At 54.8% G+C, this 24,018-nt stretch overlaps 1 protein-coding gene across 1 annotated transcript in view; it reads right to left on the bottom strand.

Annotated features, from left to right (window-relative positions):
- SON (SON DNA and RNA binding protein) overlaps positions 1–20,641 on the bottom strand; it is a 35,478-nt gene extending 14,837 nt beyond the window's left edge. The window contains exons 1-6 of the mRNA XM_029082076.2: positions 20,514–20,641; positions 14,776–14,942; positions 6,255–12,578; positions 4,488–4,651; positions 3,677–3,823; positions 3,120–3,308 (exon numbers count right to left, since the gene is read on the bottom strand). Coding sequence (XP_028937909.1) covers positions 3,120–3,308; positions 3,677–3,823; positions 4,488–4,651; positions 6,255–12,578; positions 14,776–14,942; positions 20,514–20,590 — 7,068 coding nt within the window. The 5' untranslated portion in view covers positions 20,591–20,641. The remainder of the gene's footprint in view (positions 1–3,119; positions 3,309–3,676; positions 3,824–4,487; positions 4,652–6,254; positions 12,579–14,775; positions 14,943–20,513) is intronic.
- Positions 20,642–24,018: the final 3,377 nt, after the last annotated feature.

Here is a 24,018-nt window from a genome sequence, read left to right as displayed (position 1 = left end):
CTGATTTGAATCTGCTGGGGAGGGGGGAAGGGGACGACCACAAACACCTCCAAACTCAGATATGCAATGTGTTTTGGGTTGTTTTTTTTTTTTACTTCTAAAAGCTGAACTGAAAACCAATCCCATAACCAAACGGCCAATTTGTATTGTACCCCCAAAATCCAGGGGGATCCGCCAATTTATTTTGACAACAAAGGGTCATCTTTTCCACAGATTTTTAACCACCGGGTCAATAAATTCAGTCAGTGAAACATGTGAACTGAATGTGGCACTCCCTAAATTACTCAGATGAAGGCACCATTGTAAATTCTATTTTTAGAGCGTATCTCCTATCGGAAAGACTTGGGCGACCCTGCAAGAGAGACCGTGTTGGGAACCACAGGTGAAACCCAAGGCGTGATTCTCTTCACCCACTAGGACTCAAACTAAGTTGCAGGCCAAATGTCAGAAAAGAGAAAATTCGACCCACTTTCTCCAGGGAAACATTTTAGGGTTACGGTGATTAGGGTGTGATGCGTATACACAAGAGAACAAAGGAAACTCAAAAAGGAATGTAGTACTTATATTAACTACCTGAAATGTGGTCTCACACCAAAGCCGCCTGCCAACAATTTACCTGGCCGCAGAGAATGTAGGCCTCTATCCCCATCTTTAGAACTTCTGGCTTGTTTTCGGGAAAAATCTTCCTCTCCTAAACTCACAATCGGCCAAGCTAACACTTCGGGCACCATCATCTCGTTCCTGTTTTTGAGGTTCTTCTCACTTCTGATAAGCCCATACTGAGATCTAATGTAACCCAGCCTACCTTCCCCAACTATCAAGAGAGGGAGAGAGAATGAGAGGGAGAGGGCGGGGGAAGGAGGAAGATAAAGAGGGAGAGAGGAGAGGAGACAGACAGGGAAAGACAAAAAGACACTCTCCTGGCAACCTACATCGATCCGCTCGCGAATGAAACTTTCCACGTTTAAAAGATGTTAGTGGCTGAGAGGGGAGCAGAGTGGTCAGCGTAGAGGAATCATGCTGTCTTCCAACTGAGCTTCCTTCCTAAAGCGGCGTTTACCACACTCCCCAAGCGTCACCCCCACCTCCGAGACCCCTCCACTCTCTCTGATTTGCTGTAATGGTCCTTCCAGAATAGTGTGGGCCGTTAGTTAGCTCATTATACCAGCCAAACCTTGGAGAGCCGAGAGAGACTTCCTGGGGCTCTGTGGGAACATTTACAAGAGTCTCCCCGGCACTCTATCAAGGAGAGCAAACCCGTTTCTGATCGGCGGACGTATCGAGGCCGATTTCGCCAACACTTCTGTTCGGACCTTCCCTCCCCAGCGACCGCCACCGCCAATTACTATTCATCTGATCAAAGGAAGCCAATTCGTTTACAGAGGTCAATGACACGCCTTGGGAGTTTGGGTTTTTTTGTTTTCTTTTTTTTAAGTGGCCGAGTAACCTGGTTCGAGAAAGGGCATTAACGACTCAGAGATGACACGGTGACTCGACAGCAGGGAAAGGGCCGAGATGGAAGAGAGACCAACCCCACCTCCCACCCTCCTCCCGCTCCACCAGCAGAAGATAGGAAAGAGCAAAAAACAAAAACCAAAAAATAAAAAAAACCACAGATTCCCAACTCTAACCCAGCCCCAAAGCCACCCCGGCTAACAAGCCCCGCTCAACTCCGCCGCCAGAGCCGGCCGCCTGTCAAAATGCCGCGGAAAATGCCGCGGGTCAAAAGAGTGCTGTAGAAATGTCGCCTGTGAGTAGCTCGGGAAAAATCCCACACTCAAAGTGTCGTGTACGCTTTCTGATTTGGGTTCTGTTTCCTCTACTTGCTCCAAAGGGGCTTTGCGCAGTTTACTTGGGGCGGGGGGCAGGGAGGCTCGGGGAAGCCGACAGTGTCTGCGGGTGGGAGGGCTCTGCGCTCTGGGCGGGCAACCCAGAGCTGCAGGCAGGGAGGGGAGGCTGAGGGTCAGGCCCGCCCGCCAGCTCGGGGAACCCGGGGGGCTGGGGGGTGGGTGGGGGAGAGAGGGCCAGCCGGGCCACGGAACACCGTCCGGGCCGGGGGGCGGGTCAGGGACCGAGCTGAGGAGGCTGCTGACCCTAGGATCTGGGGTGGTTTGGGGGCTCCCACCCTAAGGCATCTCCTCCCCAGATTCCCCAAGCTGATTTTGCACAACAAGTTAAATAAAAGTAAACTGTTTATTAAAAGATACAGCAAAGGTACAGATACAGAGATACATACAAAGATACAGATATATATATATATATATATTTACATATATATACAGTCTTGCTGTTTTGATGTGCACTCTATTTAGCAGCACATTATTGACTCAGGCGGCATTTGAATGGGGTCGTTTTGACGCTCGGCATTATTGCCGTGGCATTTTGACAAGATACCGCTCCAGCCACATATCGCAATTTCAACATGTGGACCCCGTCTCTCCACGTTTCAGTAGCAGGAGAGAGGAGAAGGAGAAGGGAGTAGAGAGGCAAGCCGAGCTTTGGGTTAAACACAAGAATCGAGAGGGGACAAGGGCGGGGAAGGCACGGGAGGAGGAAAATTAAATGGGCCCTGACGACCTGGAGATCCAGGTGTGGGGGAGGGTTTTTGGGGGGTGCTGCGTGGGGAGGGTAGGTGGTCCCCGGATGGCCTGTCGGCCGCCAAGGACCTTCTCCGGGTCCCGTTCTTGTGTTGAACCTAAAGCTCCGCTTGTGTCCCTGATCCCTCCGCCCACTAAGCTTTCTCTACCACCAGAATCTGGAGCTATAGAGCCTGGACGCCAAACGGGAAGCTAAATAGTTGTACCGAGGGCTCCCTTCCCATAAGTGCAAGGAGGGCCCGATGTTGGGCAAGGACGTGACAACACTGTTCTCTGCAATTCGATGCTGTTCGCTTTGTGGCTTGGATCCACAAAGTGAATTGCATCGAGTTACTGTCAAATGAGTAGCTGCGAGTTGTCTCATCTGTCGTCTAACCCGGCCCTGCCGTTTACCCCGGCCCTAAGAAGAGTGAAACAGAATCCAAATCAGAAATGAAATAACAGCAAAATGACATTTTTAGGTTCATTTAAAAAAAAAAAAAAAAAAAGAAAATCAAGAAGAAGATGAAATACGTCGCTTACCTCAGTAGGCAAATTGCTGCTGAAGACGTTATCGTCGTCTTTGTTCTCCTCCCCGTTTTTCTCCACCGGAACCCACTCGCCGTACACGCTGTCGGCTTCCTTCTTCCGATGTTGAGAGCCAGACGATACGGGAAATTCTTTTGTCAATGTTACCTGGTTCTTGGGTGGGGTTGGCTTGGCGGCAGCGATCTTAATCGAGAAAAGGAAAAAAAGGGCGCCACGGTTAGGGAACGACAGCCTGACCACCGAACGCGTTCCCGGATTAAGCGGGTGTATTCGGCACTAAGTCCGCGGAGACGGAACTTTTGCTGAGACTCCTCCTGTCACCTCGAGACCAAGAGTCGATTACGAGATGACTGGAAGTCTCCACCTTGGACTCAACGTTCGAGCGACGAACACCGAACGACATTAACGTACGCCCTTGGACCTCTTCGATTCATGGGACTTTACTGAGCGCTTGCCGTGTGCGAGATCTCTGTACCAAGCGCTCGGGAAAGCACAATGCAAGCGGGTGGGAAGACGTCTGACTTGAACGATAGACGTGACAGAATACTTACGTTTAAGTTGAAGAAAATGGGCTTGGGTTCATTGAGTTTAAAGGGGTGATGGTAGAAAGGACGTTCCTCCTCCTCCTCGTCCGAAACGTGAGGCTTGTTCACGATCTCGTCGTCGTCTTCTTTACTTTGAGCGATCTGCTTGCATTTCTTAAAGAGCGAAACACAAAAGAAAGGTGAAACTGCCTGCGTCCACATCCACACGGACCGTCCGAATCCCGTTCCTTCCAGAAATCAAAAAGAATCTCTGAAAGAACGGAATGAGGAGGGCAAATAAATGCCCTAACTCCAGGGTTTTTAGACACGTGGGGGGGGGGGGGGGGGGGGAGGGCTGACACGATGGAAAAGAAAGATCCTGAAAAGTTGCTCATGAAACTCTGGGGCCTAGCTTCAGAGGATTTCTGAAATCGTCCGAGTGGAACCGCCCGCTTTCTCTACTTGAGAACGCGCACCCTGCTCGTCGGTAATTCATTTCAAAAGGGCCATGAGATGAAGCAGCGGGAGGGCCTTTAAGTCCCCCCAAAATGCCTCAGCCGGGGTGGGATCAGGAGAAAACGGCCGGCAGAGGCCCGACTGTTGAGGCGGTGGGCCTCGCGGGCTTCTCTCAGGCCCCTCGTCGCAACACCGCCCACGTTTCTTTCCGGATGCAGCTGGAGAGACTGCGGCGGAGGGGGGTCCTGGGGTGTCGGGCCGTACAAATACAGCCTCAGCGGATGCCGAGAGGCAGGTCTCCCCGCGAAAGGCCCCGGGCTCAAGGCCACCGAACGAACGCGCTGAATGCTGACAAACCCCCCATCCCTGCTCTCGGCCTTACCTCCGTGAGCTCTTCTATTGTCGCGCCTCCTGACTTTTTGGCCACTTTCTCTTCCACTGTTGGTGGCGGGGCAGCAGGTTTCAAGCTCGGTGGCAAGGGCACACCAGCCTTAGCGCACATTGCTGCTGCGTTAGCTTTGGCTATTTCCAGAAGCTGGGCCTTATCTGTAAGAACAGTAACATTTTTACACAGGGGCTTTGCAACGACGCACACTGCTCAGAACTTAACAACGTATCTTTAAGCGGGGCGGGGGGGGCTCGTCCCCTCCCTCCCGGTCCCGGGGTCTAAGGCCGCTCCCTAAATTCCACCCTGGAGGGGGCCCGTCAGCTCTTTCAGACCCACCAGGGGCCCGTCCGAACCCTCCAGCGCCCGGAGCCCCAACGGTTCCCCCTCCAAGCCCAGCTCGTCACAAGGCAGTAACTCGCGGCAGCACTAGGATAACTGGGCCTGCTGCGTGCGGGCGAGGGGGAGTACGTGTGTGTCGGTGCCTCCCGCTAGCTCTCCCCGCTGGCATTCTTTAACGAATCGTTTCTCTCGACCGTGACGCCCAAGACGGGCTCGGGGCGCCGAAAGAGAACCCTTGGCCGGAGCCTGATCGCTCCCCGCAACTGACCGTCCCACCTCCGTCCTCCTCTCCCCTGCCTGGGCTTGGTCCTCCCCTTCTCCCGCTCTCTCTCTCTCCCTCGTGCGCACAACCTGCTCCGCTATCCCCAACGCTACCTCCTAATTCCTTCTTCCTCATCCACCCTAGGCCTGGGGAATTAATCTGCGGCTGGAGATGACAGTTGTACAACCGATGTCGAGCATCACCTGTAAGCTCCTTGTGGGCAGGGATCGTGTCTTCTTCTTCTACCGTACTCTCCCACGCGCTCGGAACAGTGCTCTGCACACCGCAGGCGCTCAAAAAATACCATTGAGTGATTGATTTAAGGAAAAAAGTGCCACTTGGTAAACTGTTGTTGAGCGAGCAGAGTATGAGGATGATGGGGAGGGGTGGGGATGGGGGCGGGGAGTTGGGGGGGTGTTCTAGATTTCTCTCTTCCCTTCCCCCTCAACCGACCAGCCAGACCTGCCACACCCTCCTAGCTCCCCGTCCCTCAGCGAACGAGAGAAACCTTTCTGCTCGTCTCCGTCCCGGTGCTACTTCCAACCCTACCGCTGCCAACCATCTACCGTGGCGAGCTACCGGCTGCCCGGGACTAGACGGATGACCCCCGCCCGGGACATGGACTCCTTAAAAAACAAAAGTCAAGAACCTTAGGCAGGAAAATAAGGCACAGAGATATCCCAACTCCTTTGAATGGAAAGCTGAACTAACAACTTTTTTTTATTTAGGTTCAGTCACTGTTACAGTCGCTCAAAATTGGATCCAGTTCAGACTAATAAAGCACTAAACAGTTTCACATTAGAAAAAGGTCATTATTTACATTGACATTCTAAAACATACCCGGAGGTCTGGTTTCATCATGTGCAAGCAATATACGAATGCATTTAAATAGCCACATACTCAAACTGTATCACAAATTGTGTGGAAGTTCCGGGGGCCCAAAAAAAGAAGAAAAAAAAGACCAAAAATAAAATAAAAATAATAAAAATAATATTAATAATAATTAGAAAAAAAAATCTCAGTCTAAAGCCAATTAACTCAAAAAGGCTCGGGGACGCTTACGTAGCCCGCTCCCAGACAGACACCGTTCACACGTTCAGTTTTGGTCTGAGGAGGACAGTAAAGGGCAAACTGATTTCTCGTTTATGCAAGTTACTCACCTAAATCGGTCAGCCGTTTAGGTGGTGATCTGCCCCTCTCGGACGACCGGGACCGTTTTCGGCGGAGAGGGGATCTGCTGAAGCGCCTCCTCAGGGGGGTCCGTGAGCGCCTTAGCCGGACGGGGGAGATGCTAAAGCTCCTCCTCCTCGCGGCCGACCGGGACCTCCTGCGGCGGGCGGGGCTGCGGCTACGGCGGGCCGGGCTGCGGCTGCGGCTGCGGCGGGCCGGGGACGCGCTGGGGCTCCGCCTCCTCCCCGCCGACCTGGACCGCCTCCGCCGGGCCGGGCTGTGGGTGCGGCTGCGGCGGCTGGGGGTGCGGCTGCGGGCCCGGCCGGCCTTGCGGTTCTCTTTGGAGCTGGAGCGCTTCCGCTTGCGCTCCCTCGACTTGGAGCGGCCCTTGGGGGAGCGCTTCCGTTTCTCTTTCGACGAGGACCGCCGGCCCCGCGACTTGGACCGCGACCGGCTGCTCCGCCGCCGGCGCCGGGACCGCGACCTGGAGCGCGACTGGGACCGATGAGGCGACTTGGACTTGGAGGATTTCTTCCGGGCCCGGGAGCGGGACTCGCTGGTCCGCCGGCGCGACTTGTGCTCGGAAGACTTGGAGCGCTTACTTCGAGACCTCAGGGAGGAATCGAGACTCTCCTTCCGGTCGACGGACCTCGAGCGAGACTTGTTGTCTGCCGTGGAATGCTTCTTTCTGGAATTCGAGTGATTTCTGCTCCTAGACCTGCCTCTCTTCGAGGTCGCCTCTCGGGAAGCCGAGTCGGACCGGGACGTCCTCTTCCGCTTTTTGGACTTGGAATGGGACCGCGACCGGCTCTTCTTGGACTTCTTGGACTCTTTCTCGCCCTTATCCCGGCTCTTATGGCGCTTGCTCTTCTCGTGCGTGTCCTTCACCTTCACGAAGATCTCGTAGTCGTCCTTCTCGTCGGACGAAGAGGACTCGTCGGCTCGCCCGGGGAGGCTGGGGCCCATGAGCCCGGGGGGCAGGGGGCCGGCGACGTCGGCGCCCAGAAAGCCGACGCTGGCGGCCAACGCCGCGGCTCGTTCCATGTCTTTAGGGAGGAGCGGCCTCATGAGCTCGACTTCGTTAAAATCGCTGGTGCTGGTGCTGATCCCGAATACCGAGTCCTGCTCGCCGGCTGGGGCGGGGGGCGGGGCCGGCGGCTCGGCCCCGCAGCCGTCGCTGGAGCTGGACGCCACCGCCGGGCCGCCGTCCGGCTCTCTCGCCGACGGAGGCCCCGCGGCGGCGGCCTCGGCCGGCTGGCCCTCGGCCGGCGGCGCCTCCGCGCCAACGTCTTTCGGGGGCAGAGGGATCTCGATGTCGATTTCGCTCCCGCCGGCCGGGCTGGTGGAGATGACCATGTCGCTCTCGATCTCCTGAGACGGCAGAGGCTCCTCGGGACCGGCCTCGCTGACCGGGGCCGGTTCAGTCTCTGGGACGAGCGGCGTCCCCGCCTCGCCCGTCTTCTCCGAACCGGGGCCGGCGGTCACCGCCGGCCCCGCTCCGTCCGCTTCGCCGACGATACTGGAGGAGATGGCCGACGACTCCCCGCGCTTCCCCGCCTCGCCGACGGGAAACGACGGCTCGGCGTAAGCCTCGCTAACGGTCTCGGGGCAGGTGGTGGATATAGCGCCCTGGTCGGTCTCTTGGGCGGCGAGGGGGACGCCCGCTCGGGCCAGGCTCTCGGGTTGGCTCTCGCTGGCGTAGAGCTCTTCGCGGGGCAGGGCAGGGAGGGGGAGCTCCTCCCTGACGGACGACCGGCTGGTCTCCGCTGCGAAATCACACGTTCCAGGGGAGGTGAAATCCATTCCGCTCAGCGGGGTCTCCGACGAGGCCGCGGGGCCTGCGGGCCCCACGGAGGGCTCCGGGGCCCGGAAAGCGGGTCCGGGGCCCTCCCCCGGTTCCGACGCCACGAGAGGCGCTGGGGCCGTGGCGGGCTCGGGTGCGCTCACAGGAGGCTCGACCTCCAGTACGGCGGGTCTGGAGATTAGAGAGAGTTCCGGCGACCCGCTAGAGGTCTCGGGCAGCTGGACTGTACTTTCCGGCGGCGGCGGCGGCGGCGGGGGTGGGGGCGGGGCTCCGTCGCATTCTAGCGACCCGGACGTCGTCGGAGACTGCGGCTCTCCGACCGCGTCAGCGGGTCCCGACGACGGCGCCGGCGACTCGGGCGCTACTCCCGAAGGCTGGGGAGGCGGCGGAGGGTATTCGCAATATTCGGCCGGCACCGGGGGAGGCTCGGGAGGGGCGGTCAGCTCTTGCCACGTCGGTTCTTTCGGGGGTAAGGGCGGCCCCTCGCTCGGCAAGGCGGGCCCCGCCGTGGGCCAGGACGGCATCTCAGTCGGCAGCGCGGGTCCCTCGGGGGGCAAGGGCGGCCCCTCGCCGGGCATCGGCGGCATCTCCGACGGCGGGGCGGGCGCCTCCGCGGGCAGAGGCGGCATCTCGGGCCCCTCCGCGGGCAACGGCGGCATCTCGGGCGGCGGCGCGGGCCCCTCGGCGGGCAACGGCGGCATCTCGGTGGACGGCGGCACTTCCGCGGGCAGGGGCGGCAGCTCGGTCAGCGGCGCGGGAGCCTCCGGGGGTAGAGGGGGCGGCTCGGTCGGCGGCAGAGCCCCCTCGCCGGGCAGAGGGGGCATCTCGATCGGCACGGGCCCCTCGGGGGGCAGCGGCGGCATCTCCGCCGGCAGCGCGGGGCCCTCGGTGGACGTCGGGTACGCCGACCCCTCGGTGGCCAGCACCAGCATCTCGGTCAGGGGGCCCCCGGGGGGGAACGTGGACATCTCGGGCGGGCCTTCCGCGGCCGAGGCCCGCCCCTCCGTCGCCGCCGGCTCCTCCCCGGGCAAGGCCGCCGTCTCGGCCGCCGCCGGCTCCTCCGCCGGCTCAGCCTGCATCTCGGAAGTCAGGGCCGGCCCCTCGGCGGAGGCCGCCGCCCCTTCGGGCGGCTCTTCGGGGGGCAGCGGCGGAGTCATCGGGGGCTCCTCGGGCGGCAGCGGCGGCATCGTGGGCGGCTCCTCGGGCGGCAGCGGAGGGACCATGTAAGAATCGGCGTAAGACTCGGCGTAGGACGACATCATGGAGCGGTCGGCGGTGGCGTAGGACATCATGGAGCGGTCGGCGGTGGCGTAGGACGACATCATGGAGCGGTCGGCGGTGGCGTAGGACGACATCATGGAGCGGTCGGCGGCATAGGACGCCATGGAGCGGTCGGCGCTCATCGGGCTCATCATGGAGCGCTCGTAGGCCGACATCACGGAGCGCTCGTAGGCCGACATCATGGAGCGCTCGGCCATGGGCGACATCATGGAGCGTTCGTAGGCGGACATCATGGAGCGCTCGTAGGCCGACATCATGGAGCGCTCCGCCATGGGGGACATCATGGAGCGCTCGTAAGCGGACATCATCGAGCGCTCGTAGGGGGACATCATCGAGCGGTCGGCGGCGTAAGACATCATCATGGAGCGCCTGTACGCCGACAAAAGGGGTCTGGGGGCTAACCTGTAGGGCCGAGGGACCATCCTGTAGGGTCTAGAGGACAGCCTGTAGGGCCTGGCGGACATCCTGTAGGGGTCGGGGGCTAGTCTATAGGGGTCGTGCCCTACCCGGTAGGGGTCGTGGCCTAACCTGTACGCGTCTTGAGCCAGCCTGTAGGGATCCTGGGCTAGCCTGTAAGGATCCTGGGCTAACCTGTAGGGGTCCTGGGCCAACCGGCCGGAACCTAGCATGGAGGACTCCGGGGTGCTGGACGCCAGCATCTGGGAGTCCATGGTCCCCGACGCCAACATGTGGGCGTCCATGGTGCCGGACGCCAACATGTGGGCGTCCATGGTGCCCGACGCCAACATCTGGGGGTCCATGGTGCCCGAGGCTAACATCTGGGCGTCCATGGAGCTAGAGGCTAACATCTGGGAGTCCATGGAGCTGGACGCTAACATCTGGCTGTCCATGGAGCTGGTGGCTAACATCTGGCTGTCCATGGAGCTGGTGGCCAACATCTGGCTGTCCATGGAGCTGGTGGCCAACATCTGGCTGTCCATGGAGCTGGTGGCTAACATCTGGCTGTCCATGGAGCTGGTGGCCAGCATCTGGGAGCTCATGGTGCTAGTGGCTAACATATGGGAGCTCATGGCGCCCGACACCAGCATCTGGGAGTCCATGGTGCTGGACGCTAACATCTGGGAGTCCATGGTGCTGGACGCTAGCATCTGGGAGTCCATGGTGCTGGACGCTAACATCTGGGAGTCCATGGTGCTGGACGCTAACATCTGGGAGTCCATGGTGCTGGACGCTAACATATGGGAGTCCAGGGAGCTGGACGCTAACATATGGGACTCCATGGTATTGGACACTAACATATGGGACTCTGTGGCCATCATGGAATCCACCGCTACTGAAGTAGACGTCTCCCCAACTAACGTGGCCGGCAGCGCCTGTGCTACCGTACTGTACGACTCCAGCGCCGTCGTCGCGGGCACCTCCGGGGACTCTGACAGGGTCATTGCGGTCGGCTCCGACGTCGTCGCCGCGGGCTGCCCCGGCAACTCCAGCACCGCTGCGGCTGTCGTTGCCGCAGGCAGCCCCGGCGACTCCAGCGCCGTCGTGGTCACCGCGGGCGGCCCCGGCGGCTCCGGCTCCGTGGTGGTCACCGCGGGCGGCCCCGTCGGCTCCGACCCCGTCGGCGCCTCGGGCTGCCCCGCCGCCTCCAACCCCGTCGTCGCCGCGGGCGGCCCGGGCAACTCCGGCCCGGCCGTCGTCGCCGGGGGCCACCCCGGCGACTCCGACCCGGGCATCATCATCGAGGGCCGCCCCGGCGACTCCGGCCCGGCCGCCGCCGAGGGCTGCCAGGCCGCCGGCGCCGAGAACTGCCCCGGCGACTCCGACCCGCCCACCGGCGCCCAGGGCTGCCCCGGCAACTCCAACCCGGCCGTCGTCGCCGAGGGCAGCCCTGGCGACTCCTGGGCCGACTCCAGCACGGTTGCAGGTGGCTCCGGGGCCTCCTGGGACATCTCCACGGCCATGGGAAGCACAGGCGCATCCTGTGACCACTCCAGGGCCGGCGTCGCGGGCGGCCCCGGCGACCCCAGCGCCGGCGACCCCAGCGCCATCGTCGCGGGCGGCCCCGGCGTCGCCGGCGACCCCACCTCCGTCGTCACGGGCGGCTCCGGCGACCCCGTCTCCGTCGTCGCGGGCGGCTCCGGCGACCCCGTCTCCGTCGTCGCGGGCGGCTCCGGCGACCCCGGCTCCCTCGGCGCGGGCGGCTCCGGCGACCCCGGCGCTCGCGTCGCGGGAAACCCTGCCAACTCCAGCGCTTGGGTCGCGGGAAACCCTGCCAACTCCAGCGCTTTGGTCGCGGGCGGCCCCGCCCACTCCAGCGCTGCCGGCGCCGGCGGGCCCGCCCACTCCAGCGCTGCGACCGCGGGCGGCCCCGGCGCTGCCATCGCGGGCGGCCCCGGAGACTCCAGCGCCGTCGTCGCGGCCGGCCCCGGCACCTCCGGGCCCCAAAGAGCCGGTGTTCCCGCCCACTCCTGAGGTGTCTCCGCCGCGGGGTGTACTGCCCTAGCTGGTTCCGGAAACTCAAGCGCTACGACCTCTGGCAGCCGCTCCGGCGTTCCCACCGACGGCCCGGGCAACGCCTCCGATGGGGTCTCTAGCACCGTCTCCCAGGACCTGGGCGGCTCCGACGCCGGAGGCGCCGGCCCTTCGGTCATCCTTTCTTCCGGCGTCAGCTCCGGAGGCTTCGGCACAGGGCTCGCGTACCGCTCCGGGGCCAGAGTCCCCTGGGGCTCCGCCGACCTCGGCGTCGTGGCCGCGGGGAGTTCCGCAGGCGGGGGCTCCGACCGCTCCGCCGAAGGGAACTCTGCCGTTTCCGGGACGGGTGGCTCCGGCGGCTCCGTTGTCGTCGCCGAGGACCTCGTGCCTTCCTTCAGGGGTGGCTCTGACACCTCCATTGCTACTTCGGGAGCTTCGAGAGGCACGGGAGGGGGCTCGCTCAGCCCCAACGTCATCAACAGGGGCTTCGTTGGCTCCACGGGGGGCTCGGGGAGCCCAAGGGCCCTGCCGGAATGAGCCGGTGCCATCACCGGGGACTCAGAATCAAACTTCAGATAAGAATCGGACTCTAACCCGGGCTCCTCGGCATGATGGGCTTCCAATGTCGGCTTAGAGTCTTCTGGCTGTCTTTTATACTTTTTCTCTTTCTCTTTCTTCTTTTTCTTCTTTTTATTTTTGTGCTTTTTATGTTTCTTTGCCTTTTTGGTTGGAATCTCATCTGTAGGGTCTGTCTGCACAGAGACGCATCTACTTTTTCTCGAGGCCTCTTTTACATCTAAAATGACAAAATATTCCAACTAATTTTTCAGGTCATTGCAAAAACCAACATTTGGCCAAAACATCGCACAACACAATTCCCTTTGACCTCCTGCACAAGAATGTTTTTTTCAGCACATTAATACCACTTTTACAAAGGGTCAAGCTGCTTTCCAATCGGCTTGCCGACTCTTTCGGAGGTTTCAGATTAATCGCTCATTCAGTAATTGCCAAAAGATGATCTGCTGCTGAAACTTGAGGAGAGGATTAAGCTCATCGGTCTCAAAGATCCCAAGTTTCTTAAAGATGAAAACAACAACTGTGCTATGTGTTAAGCTCTTCCTGTGTGCCAGGCACTGTCCTAAGCGCTGGGATGGACACAAGCAAATCGGTTTGGACACCTTCCCTGTCCCACGTGGAGCTCAAGGTCTCAATCCCCATTTTACAGATGAGGCAAGTAGTGACTTGCCCAGGGTCACACACAGCAGACAGGTGGCAGAGCCGGGATCAGAACCCATGACCTTCTGACTCCCAAGCCCATGCTCTATCCACTGTGCCACGCTCTTTCCAATAAAAATACATTATTTGCACATATCACCTGTCAAATTTGGCATGCTGCAAGTACTTTCTATGGATTGTTTTTGTCATTTCTGAGACCACGTTATCTTACACGAGTATTTATTGAACACTCGCTAAGAATTTGGACCAGTGCAATAAAAATGCCAAGTGTCTACAATTTAGTCGGGAAGACAGCCACTCAAACAAATTCCCTAAATGCATATGAATTCTTTCACTCTTTCAAATCAAAGCAGGTAAGGTTTTTGACGTTTACACGGTAGTGCAGCAGCAGGAATCCCCCAAGTGACTCCAAAGTGACAAAATGTCCGTCTCTGTGCCAACAGCAACTTCTTAAAAACAGAAGCTTCTAGGCAAATCCGCAAATATATAAATTAAATTTTTTTTTCCAGAACAAAATGTGATTTTACATAGCTCATCATGAAGAATATGGGCATCTTAACAACTCTATATCCTAACTAGCACAAGTTACGTTGTAGGTTTTCACTTGGGAGGGGTTATGGTTTCTGAAAAACAATCCATACCGGTATTAGATCATTCTAGACAAACAACAGGATAAATGGAAATGATTAGAAAGCTGGGCCCAACAAACCACGGTGGGATAATCCCACAGATTGGTACTTAAAAAAAAAAAAATGCAGTGAGCTGAGTAAATAGCTAAACCTGTGTACTGAGAGCACATTTCTATGTACGTCCAACTAAGTAACTTTCAAACGACTTTAACTCAGAGTTAACAACTGGGCAAAGTCCTCATTTTCACCTTTTCTGTTTCCCCTGTTCGGTGTACACTCTATGGGCAGGGAATCTGACCACTTCTTTAATCTGCACTTCCCAAATTCAGTACACTGCACCAACTGGACCCTTAAACACTAAAACAATTACCACTGCAAACTGCTTTTAGCTTTCAGAGTACTTTTTCCTAGGCCTCTAGGTTTTCCAAGGACAGACCATTAGATGATCTACTCAGAAACGTACATTTGGATAAAGAATGAATACAGTGGGCCCCAGTACCATGCTGAACATGACCGTGGATAATTATGTGATTCCGATGGTTAACTCATTTCTAAATGAAAAGAACTGACCGTTTCTCACACTTGAATTTCACCAAATCATTAATCACGTCATCACAGCCCAGGTCAATTTTTTTATGGTACTTGTTAAGCCCTTACTATGTGTCATGCGCTATTCGGAGTGCTGAGGCAAATAAACATTAGCCAGTCAATGGTGTTTACTGAGCACTTACTATGGGCAGAGTAGTCCGCTAAGCGCTTGGGAGAGTACAATACAAGAGAATTAGCAGATACGCTCCCTGCCCAGGTCGGGGCAGATACAGTCCTTGTCCCAGACAGGGCGTACACAGTCTAAGAGGGAGAACAGGCACTGAAACTCCATTTTGCAGTTGAAGAAACTGTGGCACAGGGAAGTTAAGTGACTTGGCCAAGGTCACACAGCAGACAAGTAAGGGAGCCAGGATTAGACTCCAGGTCCTTGGGCTCCCAGGCCATTGCTCCCTGCTGTTTCCTGAAATACTGCTTTTTAAATCATTTAAATTCCCTAAGTATCTGAGTGTAGATTTCCAATAAAAAGCAAATTTTAATTCCAAGAACTCAATTTCTGTGCAAAGGCTAGGTTTATTTTACCTGGTTTACATCGTAGCTCCGTATCAAGGACCCCAGTCAGTACTTCTTCTATCTTCTGCACGATTTCCTCATTTGGTAGGTTCCTGGCGCAAGCAGCTTCATCACCTGAAGGATTTCCTTCCACAGGTGGGCTTGTTTCACCATTCAGCTGGCCTTCAACTCTTCCACTAGTTGAAAAATTAATCAAAAAACCATTAGTAACAATACGCAACACCTCTGGCACATGAAGAGGGCAAAACTAACATTTGGAATTCAGAGTGTCCTCTAAGGTAGTGTTATGACCGCTGCGATTCCGAGGTGCCCCTTTAAGTTTTCTCATCTTTCCTCTGAAACAACTCCAGATTATTCCACCCACTCCCAGATCGTGGCAAACTTCTCTCCAACCAAGTTCTGCCCCCCCTGCAGCCTTCCCTAACACTGTGCCACACAACCGTCTGCAGTGATAATAATGTTGGTATTGGTTAAGCGCTGACTCTGTGCCAAACACTCTTCTAAACGCTGGGGTAGACACAAAGTAATCGGTTTGTCCCACCGGGGGGGGGGGGGGGGGCTCAATCCTAATCCCCATTTTACAGATGAGGTAACTGAGGTAACACAGCAGACAAGTGGCGGAGCCGGGATTAGAACTCACATCCCCTGAAGCGAAAACAAAAATGTAAATCGATGCACACGTGCCCCGCCCAACTGCTCTTTCTCCCCTTGCCCTTACTACAATTCAGTTTTAAATTTTAAGAACAGGAATGAGTTTTGGGACCATCCGGCTAAGCAGCATTCTACAATTTCTGGGACTGGGGGCCAAGTCATCTATTTAGCGGGCTGGAAGCTTTCCACAGAGGAATGCCGTTTTAACGCAACCTACGAAGTGTGCCAAGACATAATACAAAGTTCACTACCCTTCATATACTAATACTGGCCCCACCACCGCCTAATCCACAAGTGGTCACCGGGCAGTAACGTTCTCGGCCTCTCGCGGACTGCAGATTAACGCTACGTTAGACTCACATCAATGTGACATGGGCAAGTTTTGCCCTAAACTTGGCCTACAGCTACCTTAAACAACTTATAATAAATCATAAAAATAACCATTCTAATAAGGGTACTTGCTAAGGGCTTACTATGTGTCAAGCACTGTTCTAAACGCCGGGGTAGATGCAAGCTAATGGGCGAGGCTTGACCCCTACAGGGCTCAGTCTCCACCCCCATTTTATAGATGAGGTAACAGGCACAAAGACGTCAAGTGACTTTCCCAAGGTCACCCAGCAGTGAGCTGACCACATTAAGATTTTACCACAATATACTGTCCCTCTAGACTGCGAACTTCTTGTGGGCAGAAAACCTATCTTTTATAGTGTTGTACTGTCCCCTCCCGAGCACTTAGTACAGAGTCCTGCACACAGTAAGCAAGCACTAAATAAATACGACTGAGCGACTCTGAGGTCACCTTCACTAACATGTAAAAATCCGAAAAAACAGACTCGCTAGCTACATTTGTTCCTCTTCTCCACACTTCAGGTTTTAAAAACCTCAATTTCCAATCTCTGAAAAATTCCTGCACCCGAAACACTCCAAAACAGGTGAACCACCAAGAAGTGTGCACTTGCAGAACTGAAAAATGACCTGACTACCCAATAACTTGGCTGATTCAACTAAAAAAAACAAAACAAAAACAAAAACAAAAAAAAAAACCCAAAAAAACACCTGAGGGAGATTTCTGGAAATAGAACTCAAACTGACAGGTAGAAGGTGCCTCAACGAGCTGTGATCTCATGAATAATCTGTTCTCAACTTTCAAAAAGCTCTCGGATGAATAACTGACTTCTAAGGATCATTGGTTCCCCATCGTAAACCTTAAATACTGGACCCTTTTTATCTGCAGATGGAGGACTTTGGGAATTAAGATTTATTCTTCCCTTTCCTTCATTGTGTGACACTGTCAGGACAGGGAAAATCCGGGGCCGGCTGTGTATGGTGCACGTGACGTTCGGGCCACTAAAAAATATGGACGATGAAGAAATGGGCCTCAAACCAGCTCTCCCCCCTCTGTACTTTCCCCACGAATAAATCCCCACCTGGAGAGGATTTAATAATAATAATAATAATAATAATAATAATAATAATAATAATGTGGTATTTGTTACGGGTTTGGGGAATTGTGGATATGAGGAGGTCCACCGTCAGAACGGTGTAATTTAATCCATTTTATCCCTCTGGCCCCTGCCCCTCGGTCTGCCGGATCAACCGTTGGCCTTTGCTAAACCAGCCTCTTCCCCGCTACCTAAAAATGCCTCATTCATTCATTCGATTGTCTTTACTGAGCGCTTACCGTGTGCAGAGCACTGTACTAAGCACTTGGAAAGTACAATACAACAATAAAGACAGCCAATCCCTGCCCACAACCGGTTTACAGTCTAGAGTTGTGGGTTCGAATCCCTTTTCCGCCACTTTTGAGCTGTGGGACTTTGGGCCATCTGAAAATGGGGGTTGAAACATCCTGAATTCTTTGCGTTTACCCCAGTGCTTAGAACATAGCATTTAACAAATCCCATCATTATTTTCACTGGAGGGTACGGTCCACATCACCTGCGCCGGCGGTTTCGGTCCTCCCCAAGAGTGCAGCCATTCAAAAAATTGGGATTTCCCAGGTCACTCAAACAGTAATAATAACGATGGGACTTGCTAAGCGTTTACTAAGTGCCAAGCACCGCTCTAAGCAATGGGGTAGATGCCAGATCATCGGGTTGCCCCGCGTGGGGCTCACAGGCTTAACCCCCCTTTTCCAGATGAGGTCACTGAGGCCTGGAGGATAATAATGTTGATATTTATGAAGCGCTTACTATGTGCAGAGCACTGTTCTAAGCGCTGGGGGAGATCCAGGGTCATCAGGTTGTCCCACATGAGGCTCACAGTTAATCCCCATTTTACAGATGAGGGAACTGAGGCACAGAGAAGTTAAGCGACTTGCCCAAGGTCAGCCAGCAGACAAGCGGCGGAGCCGGGATTAGAACCCACGACCTCCGACTCCCAAGCCCGAGCTCTGGCCACTAAACCCCGTTGCTTCTGCAGGAGGCGGAATGAATTTCATCGGCTCCCTGCCTTCCCAAGGTGGGGAGGAGGAGAAGACCGAATAATCATGCTGAGGGTATCTGTTAAGCGCTCACTCTGTGCCAAGCGCTGTTCTAAGCGCCGAGGTAACAGTAATAATAATAATAAAGTTGGTATTTAAGCGCTTACTACGTGCCAAGCACCATTCCACACGCTGGGGCAATAATAATTGTAACCCTGGCATTTGTTAAGCGCTCACTATGTGCCAAACATTGTTCTAAGCGCTGGGATAACAATAATGGTATTAATAAGTGTTCACTATGGGCCAAGCCTTGTGCCAAACGCTGGGATAACAATAGTAATGAGAGTTTTTGTTAAGCGCTACATGCCAAGCACTGGTCTAGGCACTGGGATATAATAACGACGGCATTTAAGCGCTCACTATGTGCCAAGCACTGTTCTAAGCGTTGGGATAATCCTAATAATGATGATGGTGGTATCTGTTGAGCGCTTACGATGCACTGGGCACTGTTCTAAGCGCTGCGATAATCCCAATAATGACCATGGTGGTATTTGTTGAGCGCTTACGGTGCGCTAGGCACTGTTCTAAGCGCTGGGATAAGACCAATAACGACAATGGTGGTATCTGTTGAGAGCTTACGGTGCGCTAGGCACTGTTCTAAGCGCTAAAATAATACTAATAACGACGATGGTGGTATTTGTTGAGCGCTTCCAGTGTGTTAAGCACTGTTCTAAGCGCTGGGATAATACTAATGACGACAATGGTGGTATCTGCTGAGCGCTTCCGATGTGCTAGGCACTGTCCTAAGCGCTGAGATAAGACTAATAACGACAATGGTGGTATTTGTTGAGCGCTTCCAGTGCGTTAAGCACTGTTCTAAGCGCTAAAATAATACTACTACCAACGACGGTGGTATTTGTTGAGCGCTTCCAGTGCATTAGGCACTGTTCTAAGCGCTAAGATAATACTAACAACGACAATGGTGGTATTTGTTGAGCGCTTCCAGTGCGTTAAGCACTGTTCCAAGCGCTACAATAAGACTAAAAACGACGATGGTGCTATTTGTTGAGCGCTTCCAGTGCGTTAAGCACTGTTCTAAGCACTACAATAAGACTAAAAACGACGATGGTGGTATTTGTTGAGCGCTTCCAGTACGTTAAGCACTGTTCCAAGCGCCACAATAAGACTAAAAACGACGATGGTGGTATTTGTTGAGCGCTTCCAGTGCGTTAAGCACTGTTCTAAGCACTGTTCTAAGCGCTAAAATAAGACTAAAAACGACGATGGTGCTATTTGTTGAGCGCTTCAGTGCGTTAAGCACTGTTCCAAGCGCTACAATAAGACTAAAAACGACGATGGTGCTATTTGTTGAGCGCTTCCAGTGCGTTAAGCACTGTTCTAAGCACTACAATAAGACTAAAAACGACGATGGTGGTATTTGTTGAGCGCTTCCAGTACGTTAAGCACTGTTCCAAGCGCCACAATAAGACTAAAAACGACGATGGTGGTATTTGTTGAGCGCTTCCAGTGCGTTAAGCACTGTTCTAAGCGCTACAATAAGACTAAAAACGACGATGGTGGTATTTGTTCAGCGCTTCCAGTGCGTTAAGCACTGTTCTAAGCGCTAAAATAAAACTAAAAACGACGATGGTGGTATTTGTTGAGCGCTTCCAGTGCGTTAAGCACTGTTCTAAGCGCTACAATAAGACTAAAAACGACGATGGTGGTATTTGTTCAGCGCTTCCAGTGCGTTAAGCACTGTTCTAAGCGCTACAATAAGACTAAAAACGACGATGGTGGTATTTGTTGAGCACTTGCAGTGTGTTAAGCACTGTTCTAAGCGCTACAATAAGACTAAAAACGACGATGGTGGTATTTGTTGAGCGCTTGCAGTGTGTTAAGCACTGTTCTAAGCGCTACAATAAGACTAAAAACGACGATGGTGGTATTTGTTGAGCGCTTCCAGTGCGTTAAGCACTGTTCTAAGCGCTAAAATAAAACTAAAAACGACGATGGTGGTATTTGTTGAGCGCTTCCAGTGCGTTAAGCACTGTTCTAAGCGCTAAAATAAGACTAAAAACGACGATGGTGGTATTTGTTGAGCGCTTGCAGTGTGTTAAGCACTGTTCTGAGCGCTAAACTAAGACTAAAAACGACGATGGTGGTATTTGTTGAGCACTTGCAGTGCGTTAAGCACTGTTCTGAGCGCTACACTAAGACTAAAAACGACGATGGCGCTATTTGTTGAGCGCTTCCAGTGCGTTAAGCACGGTCCTAAGCGCTGGGAGAAGACTAACGACGACGACGGTGGTATCTGCTGAGCGCCTCCAGGGCGTTAAGCAGCGTCCTAAGCGCTGAGATAAGACCGAAAACGACAATGGCGGCAGCTGCTGAGCGCTTCCGATGCGCTAAGCACGGTCCTAAGCGCTGCGACGGGCCCCACGACGCTGGCATCCGCGGGGGGCGCAGAGCACTGCGCCAAGCGCTGGGGCCGGGGATGGGGGGGGGGGGGGAAGGGGGAAGGGCAATGGCGGCGGGGGAGGGGAGGCCGCGCGCAGGCCCCAGCGAGGCCCGGCCCAGGCCCCGCCGCCCCGCCGCCCCGCCGTCCTCCCTCCCTCCCTCCCCTCCTCCCGTCCTCCCCTCCGTCCTCCCTCCCCGCCGAGCGGCGGCCCACCTGGACAGCTCCTGCTGGATCTCCCGGAATTTACTGACGACGAAGGACCTGAAGATCTGCTCGATGTTGGTGGCCATGGCGGCCGCTCGCCGTCCGCCCAACTCCCCCTCGGCGGTCCTCCAGGCTCCCGGCAGGCCCCGCGCGGCGGGGGGGCCGGCCGGCCGGCGCTCTCATTGGCCGCGCCGCGGGGGCCGGGGGGCGGGCCTCGGGGCGGCCGGCCAATGGCGGGGCGCGCCGCCGCCCGCCGGGGCCGCTTCCGGTCGGGGCGGGGGGGGCGGGGGCGGGGGAGGGGAGGGGGCGCTGACGGAGCGCGGCTGGGCGACTTCGCCGCCGCCATGTTAGTGCCTGACGCAGGCGCCATGTTAGCGCCCGCCGACACCCCGCGCCCCTTTGCGCCGCCTCCTAGTCACCCGATGAGAGACGATAAAACCGCTCCGGGCACTGAGAGCCCGCGGACGGGCTGGAGTTCTAATCCCGGCGCTGCCCCCGGGCCGCTGGGCCACTTCCCTGCTCGGGGCCTCAGTGACCTCATCTGCAAAATGGGGATGAAGACGGGGAGCCCACGTGGGACCCCCTGATGACCCTGTGTCCCCCCCCCCAGTGCTTAGAACAGTGCTCTGCACATAGGAAGCGCTTAATAAACACCAACATTATTATTATTATTATTCCACTTCTGGGAAAGAGCACGGGCTTTGGAGTCAGGGCTCATGAGTTCGAATCCCAGATCTGCCACCTGTCAGCTGTGTGACTGTGGGCAAGTCACTTAACTTCTCTGGGCCTCAGTTCCCTCATCTGTAAAATGGGGATTAAGACTGTGAGCCCCACGTGGGACAACCTGCTTCCCCTGTGTCTACCCCAGCGCTTAGAACAGTGCTCGGCACATAGTAAGCGCTTAACAAATACCAACATTATTATTATTAAGTCACTTCCCTGCTCGGGGCCTCAGTGACCTCATCTGCAAAATGGGGATGAAGACGGGGCGCCCACGTGGGACCCCCTGATTCCCCTGTGTCTCCCCCCAGTGCTTAGAACAGTGCTCTGTTCTGCTGCTGCTTCTCTGGGAAGCAGCGTGGCTCAGGGGAAAGAGCCCGGGCTTGGGAGTCAGAGGTCAGGAGTTCGAATCGCGGCTCTCCCACTTGTCAGCTGTGTGACTGTGGGCGAGTCACTTCACTTCTCTGGGCCTCAGTTACCTCATCTGTAAAATGGGCATTGAGATTGTGACCCTCACGTGGGACAACCTGATTACCTTGTATCTTCCCCAGTGCTTAGAACAGTGCTCGGCACATAGTAAGCGCTTAACAAATAACCACATTATTCTTATTGCTCTGCACGTAGTAAGCGCTTAATAAACACCAACATTATTATTATTATCCCGCCTCTGCCACTTGTCAGCCGTGTGACTGTGCACAAGTCACTTCCCTTCTCGGGGCCTCGGTGACCTCATCTGCAAAATGGGGATGAAGACGGGGAGCCCACGTGGGACCCCCTGATTCCCCTGTGTCTCCCCCAGTGCTTAGAACAGTGCTTAGCACATAGTAAGCGCTTAAACACCAACATTATTATTATTATCCCTCCTCTGCCACTTGTCAGCTGTATGACTGTGCACAAGTCACTTCCCTTCTCTGGGCCTCAGTGTCCTCATCTGTAAAATGGGGATGAAGACTGTGAGCCCACGTGGGTCCACCTGATGACCCTGCATCTCCCCCAGTGCTTAGAACAGTGCTCTCCACGTAGTAAGTGCTTAGCCAACATTATTATTATTATCCCTCCTCTGCCACTTGTCAGCTGTGTGACTGTGTGCAAGTCACTTGACTTCTCTGGGCCTCAGTGACCTCATCTGAAAAATGGGGATGAAGACTGTGAGCTTCACATGGGACCACCTGATGATCCTGTATCTCCCCCAGCACTTAGAACAATGCTTGACAAATAGTAAGTGCTTAACAAATGCCAACATTATTATTATTATTAGAGCAGGGGCCTGGCAGGCCGAAGGTTATGGGTTCCAGGCCGCCTCCGCCTCTTAATACGAATAATAATAATAATAATGTTGGTATTTGTGAAGCGCTTCCTATGTGCCAAGCACTGTTCTAAGCGCAGGGGGGGATACAAGGTCATCAGGTGGTCCCCCGTGAGGCTCCCAGTCTTCATCCCCATTTTGCAGATGAGGTCACTGAGGCCCAGAGAAGGGAAGTGACTAGCCCAAGGTCACCCAGCTCATAAGTGGCGGAGGGGGGATTGGAACCCACGACCTCTGACTCCCAAGGCCCGGCTCTTTCCACCGAGCCACGCTGCTGCTTTTGTTGAGCACTCACTAGGTGCCAGGCACTGTTAATAACGGCAGCGCTCACTACATAACAAGTACTGTTCATTCAGTCAATCGTATTTAGTGAGCGCTTACTCTGTGCAGAGCACAGGACTAAGCACTTGGAAAGTACAATTTGGCAACGGATAGAGACCATCCCTGCCCAACCACGGGCTCACAGTCTAATAGGGGAGAGGCAGACAACAAAACAAGTAGACAGACATCAGTAACCATCAAAATAGATCAATATTCATTTATTCATTCAATAGTATTTATTGAGCGCTTAACTATGTGCAGAGCACTGTACTAAGCGCTTGAAATGTACAATATGGCAATAAATAGAGACAATCCCTGCCCAATGCCGGGCTCACGGTCTAAATGGGGATAGATAGATAAACAATCCACTACATCCACTAGTACAGTGCTGAGCACATAGTCAGTGCTTAACAGATACCACAATTATTATTATCGTTACTAATTAAGTGAAAGCAGCCTCATTAGAGACATGAAGTCAGCAGGGCAGGGAAGGGAGGGTTAGAGGAGACTCAGGTTCTGAGTTGTGTGACCTTGGGCAAGTCACTTCACTTCTCTGGGCCTCAGTGACCTCATCTGTCAAATGGGGATTGAGACTATGATCCCCACTTGGGATGACCTGATTACCTTGTAGCCACCCCAGCGCTTAGAACAGTGCTTGGCACATAGTAAGCGCTCAACAAATGCCATCATCATCATTATTTATTTATTATTCTCTGGACCTCAGTTCCCTCATTAGTAAAATGGGGATTAAAGACCAGGAGCCCCACGTGGGACAACCTGAGGACCTTGTATCCTCCCCAGCACTTAGAATAGTGCTTGGCACATAGTAAGCGCTCAACAAATGCCATCATCATCATTATTTATTATTCTCCGGGCCTCAGTTCCCTCATTAGTAAAATGGGCATTAAAGACTTGTGAGCCCCACGTGAAACAAGCTGATCACCTTGTATCCTCCCCAGCGCTTAGAACAGTGCTTGGCACATAGTAAGCGCTCAACAAATGCCATCATCATCATTATTATTTATTATTCTCTGGGCCTCAGTTCCCTCATCAGTAAAACGGGGATTAAAGACTTGTGAGCCCCACGTGAAACAAGCTGATCACCTTGTATCCTCCCCAGCGCTTAGAACAGTGCTTGGCACATAGTAAGCGCTCAACAAATGCCAT

This window comes from Ornithorhynchus anatinus, chromosome 17 (genome assembly GCF_004115215.2).
Source record: "Ornithorhynchus anatinus isolate Pmale09 chromosome 17, mOrnAna1.pri.v4, whole genome shotgun sequence".
In the NCBI taxonomy this organism is placed as follows: Eukaryota; Metazoa; Chordata; class Mammalia; order Monotremata; family Ornithorhynchidae; genus Ornithorhynchus; species Ornithorhynchus anatinus.
This window is presented reverse-complemented; position numbering and strand designations above follow the sequence as displayed.